Source organism: Myotis lucifugus, unplaced genomic scaffold, assembly GCF_000147115.1.
Source record: "Myotis lucifugus unplaced genomic scaffold, Myoluc2.0 scaffold_1700, whole genome shotgun sequence".
NCBI classification, from domain to species: domain Eukaryota; kingdom Metazoa; phylum Chordata; class Mammalia; order Chiroptera; family Vespertilionidae; genus Myotis; species Myotis lucifugus.
The window spans coordinates 6,388-14,696 of record NW_005872748.1 but is presented as its reverse complement, the minus strand read 5'-3'; the positions used below and the strand labels follow the sequence as shown (position 1 = coordinate 14,696).

The following is an 8,309-nucleotide window of genomic DNA, read 5'->3' as shown; positions in this document are numbered from 1 at the left end:
GGAAGTCCTCTAGGGGCAGGGCCTAGGAAACGGAGGTCCTTCTGGGGCGGGGCGAGGATGCGGAAGTCCTCCAGGGGCGGGGCCTAGAACACGGAAGCCCTCCGGGGGCGGGGCCAAGGACAAGAAAGACCCTCGGGGGCGGGGCCAACAACGCGGAAGTCCTCCAGCGCAGGGGCTGCTTGCTCCCTTGTGGGAGCAGGAAAGATGGGGTGCGGCGGCCCTGCGGGTCCTCAGCTGAGGAGGGGGCGACACAGGGTGGGGGGGCGCCCGAAAACCCCCGCGAAGAAGAACATGGGGTCAACGGCTACTCCTGCTCTACACCTTCCCGCTGTGCCCGCTTCCCCTTCAGCACCGCCGGCTCGGACAGCACCCGCGGGACCCCCCCCCCCAAACCTGGCTCCCTGCTTCTTCGCCTCGCCCTCTGCCTCCCACCTTGTGGGTCCCGACGGACTGGACTCCCGGCGCCGACCATCCCACTCAAACACCATTTCTGTACTGAAAATCCGCTTTCAAATGTGTTCACCATCCATCTCTCCTTTCTGGGTTCCATCCCTATGCGAACTATTTACTATTCATGTTTTAAGTTTTTTTGTTTTGTTTTTTGGGGGGGCGTGTGAGGCTAGAAGGCTGACCAGCTCTGGAAGAGACAGTGAGAGACTATCTGATTCAAAATATCATTCTGTGTGTTTCATGGACAGGGCACGCGAGACCGATAGGAAAACATGACTGTTCACATGGTGTTTCTTAGTTTAAAATATCATCATGAGATTGAAGACCTCGGTGGCTTCACACGCACAGATCCGTTTCATCAATTCACTTTTTTAAAAAAATGTATCTTCATTGATTTCAGAGAGGAAGGGAGAGGGAGAGAGAGAGAAACATCAGTGATGAGAGAGAATCATAGATCGGCTGCCTCCTGCAGGCCCCCCACTGGGGATGGAGCCCACAACCCAGGCATATGCCCTTGACCGGAATCAAACCCGGGACCCTTCAGTCCCCAGGCCAATGCTCTATCCACTGAGCCACACCAGCCAGGGCCATCGATTCACTTTTAACTGCGCAGGAAAATCCCTCGTCGACTGAGATTGGGTCCCATTGGGTTAACCACCCAGGTTCGTGTGAACGTTTACCCACGTCACACGGGGACCCCGCACCCGTAGGACCGGGCCGTGTCGAACCAGAGGTCTTCGACAGCTCTCCGGCCCATGGCAAACATCTGCTGCAGGTGCTTCCACCCCGTTTTCGCCGTGATCATGAGGTACTCAGCGTTCTCCGGGTGTAGCCGGCAGGAGTGCGCAGCCATGACGAGCGACTGGCAGAAACGGCCGCACACCAGCAGGAACAGGGCACCCCGCTCCGCAGGGGTCAGCGGGATGACGCTCTCAAACCCCGCGAGGACGTGGCCTCCGACCCCCATCGGGTCCCGGCTCTCTATCATCATGTACATGATGGCGATCGCCACTTCAAACACGTAGTAGCCACAGCTCATGTCTTCAAAGTCCAAGATCCCAGACACGCGAAAGACGGCATCCCCGGAGGCGGGCTCGCTGGACTCGACTAGAATGTTGTGGTCGTTGAGGTCGCCGTGATTGACACCTGCGAGGAGAGAAAAGCCAGCCGTGCGACAGCCATTGTACAATACCCAGTTCATTCTCTTTCCATTTCTCCGTCTCAGGCACGGCCATTCCGGTCATTTGATGAGCAGTCAGAGATTGAAAAAAAAAGCCAAACCCTGCCCTGGCTGGTGTGCTCAGTGGTTAGAGTGTCAGTCCCCATACCAAAGGGTCATGGGTTCGATTCCCAGTCATGGGCACGTACCTGGGTTTCAGATTTGCTCCCCACCCTGTTGGGGCGAGTGCAGGAGGCAACCAGTTGACGTGTGTCTCTCACATGCCTGTCTGCCTGTCTGTCTCTCTCTCTCTCCCCCTGCCTCCTTCCCTTCCACTCTCTCTGAAAAGCAATGGAAAAAATATCCTCAGGTGAGGGTTAAAAAATAATAAATAAATAAGCCAAACCAAACTCTATTTTTCTTAAAGCAAAATAATATCCTCTGAAAAGGACAAAAGCAGTTCATTTTGGTGGCGTTTCTGCCTTTGCTTCTCATCAGTACAAGCCAGCAGATGGAGAATGTCGTTGCTGCAAACACTTCATTTTCACGAACCGGAAGAGTAAAGGGAAACGGAGAACGGCTCCAGCCAGAAATGTTAAAAATATACATGTCTTCAGATTATAAGCAGCAAAGGGTCCTAGGATGGGCCAGTTGTGTTCTTTATATTTAACCTCAGATTTCCAAAAAAATTTGTTCTGATGACAATTCGGTAAAGCTACGTTGTAACTCCACACTTTTCCTGATGATTTAAAATCTGACAATTTAAAATGTATTTTTATTGATTTCAGAGAGGAAGGGAGAGGTAGAGAGAGAGAGAACACCAATGATGAGAATCATGGATCGGCTGCCTCCTGCACGCCCACTACTGGGGATGGAGCCCGCACCCCGGGCCTGTGCCCCGACCGGGAATCGAACCGTGACCTCCTGGTTCCTAGGTCGGCGCTCAACCACTGAGCCACACTGGCCGGCCGGCCGGGCTGAAATTTGACAACTTAAATATCAAGACGAATACTCACACTCTCGGAAGTGACTTAGCTTGGCCGTGACTTCCTCCTTGAAGAGCCGGATGACCTCTCCCACAATCTCCCGGTTCCGATCCTGGCCCAAGGCGCTCAGGTATTTCTCCAGAAGAGGGACGTTTCTCAGGTTCCAGATGAAGTCCTCCCGGCGAAGACATCTTAACTTTGGGTGATGGAACTCCTAAACCGAAAGCAAGAAACGCTCAGACTCTTGGCGGCCAGAGCAACCACGAGGGAGGGGTCTGTGATAGGAGGCCGCACCCCGCCCGGGCCAGGCCTGGGGACAGGGCTGGCGTTCTCTCGTGGGCGCTGACTCGCCCAGGTACACACAGCCACGAATGGTGACCCTGCATGTTGCTCAGGCTCACAGTCCTCAGAGCACATTCCCGTCTCGCTTCCTCCTCCTACTTGTGTGAAGACGGGTGTGATTCCCTTTTAAAGTGTGCATCTGGCCCTGGCCGGTGTGGCTCAGTGGATAGAGTGCCGGCCTGAGGACTGAAGGGTCCCGGGTTCGATTCCAGTCAAGGGCATGTACCTTGGTTGCGGGCACATCCCCAGGGGGGGCGTGCAGGAGGCAGCTGATCGATGTTTCTCTCTCATCAATGTTTCTTTTTTTTTTTTTTTAAATATATTTTATTGAGTTTTTACAGAGAAGAAGGAAGAGAGATAGAGAGTTAGAAACATCATCGATATTTCTAACTCTCTATTCCTCTCCCTTCTTCTCTGTAAAAACTCAATAACATATATTTTTTAAAAAAGATTTAAAAAATAATATAAAATCACACCCAAATAAAAAATGCTCACACGCGAAACAAAACCCCAAGTCTTACCTCCAGCGTCTTATCCAGCGTGGCAGCCAGCCTCCCGATCTCATACAGCAGCCGGGGGCCGACGGGGACCTCCGCGACAGGCCGCCCTGGGAGGTACGTCAGCAGCCTCACCACGTGGCTCTTGGTTTGGGAACCACTGTCTGGACGGACGGAAGGATACGTCCTGTCAAGTCGTCTCAGAAAAATCAGAGGCCATTCTGCTTTTGTGATTATTATTGCCAATAAGACAGAACTCACAGAACAAGAGAGAAAAAAGTGCTAGGGTTCCAGATGAAGTCCTCCCGACGAAGGACAATCAGCAGGGTTCTCGGAGGCAGGGCTGAGAGGACGAAGCAAGAAGGTAGAACAGCCCGGCCAGCGTGGCTCAGTGGTTGAGGTTGACGTGTAAACCAGGAGGTCAGGGTTCGATTCCCAGTCAGGGCACATGCCAGGGTTGCGGGCTCGATCCCCAGTGGGGGGCGTGCAGGAGGCAGCTGGTCCATGATTCTCTCTCATCATGGATGTTTCTCTCTCTCCCTCTCCCTTCCTGTCTGAAATCAATGAAAAATATATTTTTTAAAAAAAGGAGAACAAATGAACCTCAGAACATGGGAATCAGCCATTTACATCCCAACAAATGGACAGCCCCAACTCTGCCGGCCCCCGCCCCGCACATCCATGAGCTACTCTGGTAAATGAACGCCGGAAACACCTCTCGTAGGGCTACAACTAAGGAAGGTGTGACATGAAGAAATGACTGCTCTGCCCTAACAGGTGTGGCTCAGTGGATAGAGCGTCGGCCTGCGGACTGAAGGGTCCCGGGTTTGATTCCGGTCAAGGGCATGTACCTTGGTTGTAGGCACATCCTCAGTAGGGAGTGTGTAGGGGGCAGCTGATCGATGTTTCTCTCTCATCGATGTTTCTAACTCTTTTTTTTTTTAAAGAAATGCTAAATATTTTTTAAAGACTTTTAATATATTTTATTGATTTTTTTTACAGAGAGGAAGGGAGAGGAAGAGAGAGTTAGAAACATCGATGAGAGAGAAACATCGATCAGCTGCCTCCTGCACGCCCCTCACTGGGAATGTGCCCGGCAACCAAGGTACATGCCCTTGACCGGAATCGAACCCGGGGCCCTTCGGTCCACCAGGCCCGATGCTCTATCCACTGGAGCCAAACCGGTCAGGGCTGTTTCTATCTCTTTCTCTCTCCCCTCTCTTCCTCTCTGTAAAAAAATCAATAAAATATATTTAAAAAAAGAAAAGACTGTTCTGGAATCACAGGTTCTGCCAGAGCCAACTGAGGAACAGGCTGCTAGCCACCCAGGATGAGCACTAACCCTCAGGGACCCTAAAGGCTCATGGGTTTGGAGCAAAGCACAGTGAGACGGAATGGGAGCACAGTTAGGAGAGAAACAGGCACCATTTCCAACCAAAAAAAATTCCTGGGGCCCGGCCGGCGTGGCTCCGTGGTTGAGCATCTACCTGTGAACCAGGAGGTCACGGTTCGATTCCTGGTCAGGGCACAGGCCCGGGTTGCAGGCTCCATACCCAATAGGGGGCGTGCAGGAGGCAGCCGGGTCCGTGATTCTCTCTCAACATGGATGTTTCTATCTCTCTCTCCCTCTCCCTTCCTCTCTAAAATCAATAAAAATATATTTAAAAATAAATTCCTGGGAACTGATTTCCAGCTGCCGCTGGCAGACCTCGATCAAGCACACCCGAAGCGTGTTGGCATCGAGGGGTGAAAGGCCCGATTCTCACGGACGAGGACGTGTGGGACATGACCGTGCTGGGACCGGAAGTTCCTGATTCTGGTTCTGCCTTCTTTTCTGTGACACCACAGCATCAACATATACAGCTGGTCTGAGGAATGAAAGTATTTTTTTTTTAAATATATTTCTTTATTGATTTCAGAGAGGAAGGGAGAGGGAGAGAGAGATAGAAACATCAACGATGAGAGAGAATCATTGATCGGCTGCCTCCTGCACACCCCCTGCTGGGGATCGAGCCCGCAACCCGGGCATGTGCCTTTGGCCGGAATCGAACCTGGGACCCCTCAGTCCCCAGGCCGATGCTCCATCCACTGAGCCAAACCGGCCAGGGTAAACTATTTTTTTTTAAAAAATATGTTTTTATTGACTTTCAGAGACAGAGGAAGGGAGAGGGAGAGAGAGAGAAACTTCGATGAGAGAGAATCACGGAACGGCTGCCTCCTGCACGCCCCCCACTGGGGATGGAGCCTGCAACCCAGGCACGGGCCCTGACCGGGAATCGAACCCTGACCTCCTGGTTCACAGGTCGATGCTCAACCACTGAGCCACGCTGGCCTGCTGGGCTGACGAGCCTGTTGTTGATATTTCTACTTGGAACCAAAACCCACTCCTGTACACAGACCAGTGGTGACCGGCCCGTTGGGGCCTCTTACCCACGGACACGAGCGAGGTGACGCCGCCGTCCCGGGTGCGACACACAGAGGCCGTAGGGAACCCCGCCTCGTGCAGGAACATGGCGACGTGGCTCTGCACCTCGATCAGGTCGGGGTTCTTGCTGGACTCGGTGTTGCTGATTTTGAGGACATACTCCGTCGGGCCACCCAAAGCGTCTCCGGGCCTTGAGACGCGCACGCGGAAGTTCTGGTCGTCGTAGCTCGGGAGCGGCTGGATCTCGGACACCCGGAACCCGAACTCGGACTCCACCACGGCACAGGCCTGCGCCTCGCTGAACGCGGGTTTGGCGAGAGCCTGCGGCCGGCGGTCATCTCCACTTGACATTATGTCAGGGGGACACAGTCTAGAGAGGGGAGTTAGAAATGAAATGGACATATTTTCTTATTTATTTTACAACATGTATTTATATTGATTTCAGAGAGGAAGGGAGAAGGAAAGAGAAACATCCATGATGAGAGAGAATCATGGATCGGCTGCCCGCTGCACGCCCCACACTGGGGATGGAGCCCGCAACCCGGGCATGTGCCCTGACCGGGAATCAAACCATGACCTCCTGGTTCATAGGTCGACGCTCAACCCCTGAGCCACGCCGGCCGGGCTGAACATATTTATTAAAATGATTTTCCTTGCCCTGGCCGGTGTGGGTCAGTGGATAGAGCTTCGGCCTGCAGACTGAAGGGTCCCGGGTTCGATTCCGGTCAAGGGCATGTACCTTGGTTGCGGGCACATCCCAGTAGGGGGTGTGCAGGAGGCAGCTGATCGATGTTTCTCTCTCATCGATGTTTCTAACTCTCTATTCCTCTCCCTTCCTCTCTGTAAAATATCAATAAAATATATTTTTTTAAAAAAATGATTTTCCTTAAGACAGGCCAATGTTTCTCAGCACTGATTCTGTACTTCTGGTGATTTGTTTTTGCTCAGAAAGTTAAGAAATGAAACCGGTGAGGTAAAGAAGTAGATGTTTTGCAGGTGAATAAATATCCTCATGCAATAAATTATTTTAATTTATTTTTATTGATTCCGGAGAGGAAGGGAGAGGGAGAGAGAGAAACATCCACAATGAGAATCATGGATCGGCTGCCTCCTGCACGCCCCCTACTGGGGATCGAGCCCGCAACCCGGGCATGTACCCGGACTGGGAATCGAACCGTGACCTCCTGGTTCATAGGTCGACGCACAACCACCAGTCACACTGACCAGGTCCATAAAATATTTTAAACCCACTTCCCATACTGAAGGGATGTTTCCAGGGATTGAACGCAGACCAGGAAAGCACCTTGGCATCAGCTAGTCCAACCCACCCCCATCAACTTCACTTACAGGGAAATTTAGGTCCTGAGAGGTCATGGGCTTTGCCCGAAAGTACAAACCAACTTAGAGCAAGAACTCAGCTCCCGAGATCCCTAATCCATGACGATGTTCTTTGGACTATGTTACCATTCATTTGAGTTAAAATATAATTTCAAACCCGGCCGGCGTGGCTCAGTGGTTGAGCGTTGACCTATGAACCAGGAGGTCACGGTTCGATTCCCAGTCAGGGCACATGCCCGGGATGTGGGCTCGATCCCCAGTAGGGGGCGTGCAGGAGGCAGCCGATCCATGATTCTCTCTCATCATGGATGCTTCTATTTCTTTCTCCCACTTCCTTCCTCTCTGAAATCAATAAAAAAAAATTTTTTTTAAAAAGAAAAGTATAAACCTCACTGCCACTCCCCTCCATAGCCACCTTCGCTGACCCTCTTATCCAAAGTGATTTCTCTGGCTCCAAACTTGCATACCCCTGGGCCCCTGGCCTGTCCCCACCACCGGTTACAGCCATCGAATTCTTTTTTAAAATATATTTTTATTGATTTCAGAGAGGAAGGGAGAGGAAGAGAGAGATAGAAACATCAATGATGAGAGAGAATCATGGATCGGCTGCCTCCTGCATGTCCCCCACTGGGGATTAAGCCCGAAACCCAGGCATGTGCCCCTGGCCAGAATCAAACCTGGGACCCTTCAGCCGCAGGCCGACGCTCTATCCACTGAGCCAAACCGAACGGGGCAGCAGTCGCATTCCTGCCAACCGCTCCTCATGTGGACTCTCTGACCAGGCCATTTGCTTTCAGGAGCAAATTAAGTCGATCCCATCTTGTGACAAAGCCTGGATGGGGTTTAAAACCATTCTTGCGCCTGAAACTTCTGGGAACCGGTGTATCCTGTCACACCAAATCTGGGCTTAAGACTTGACACGGGATTTTAACATTATTCCTTCTGGGGGTTTGTACACTGGTGTAAGCCAACATTCAGAATGTCGTGTGTAACACGTTACAAAGTCCAGGGCTTTACTTTGAACTCTTTAACTAAAGAGGTAAAGCTTTAACTAAAGCTTTAAAGTTTTAAGGGACAAAAAATTCTTTTAAGTGTTAAGGGTGTCAGGAGAA

General features: G+C 51.7%; 1 protein-coding gene across 2 annotated transcripts in view; it reads right to left on the bottom strand.

Annotated features, from left to right (window-relative positions):
* Positions 1-1,056: 1,056 nt before the first annotated feature.
* HYKK (hydroxylysine kinase) overlaps positions 1,057-8,309 on the bottom strand; it is a 10,183-nt gene continuing 2,930 nt past the window's right edge. For both annotated transcript variants that reach the window (XM_014450070.2, XM_023748705.1), the window contains exons 2-5: positions 5,865-6,229; positions 3,459-3,598; positions 2,626-2,809; positions 1,057-1,596 (exon numbers count right to left, since the gene is read on the bottom strand). In XM_014450070.2, the coding sequence (XP_014305556.1) occupies positions 1,136-1,596; positions 2,626-2,809; positions 3,459-3,598; positions 5,865-6,210 (1,131 nt within the window). In that variant the 5' untranslated portion in view covers positions 6,211-6,229 and the 3' untranslated portion in view covers positions 1,057-1,135. The remainder of the gene's footprint in view (positions 1,597-2,625; positions 2,810-3,458; positions 3,599-5,864; positions 6,230-8,309) is intronic.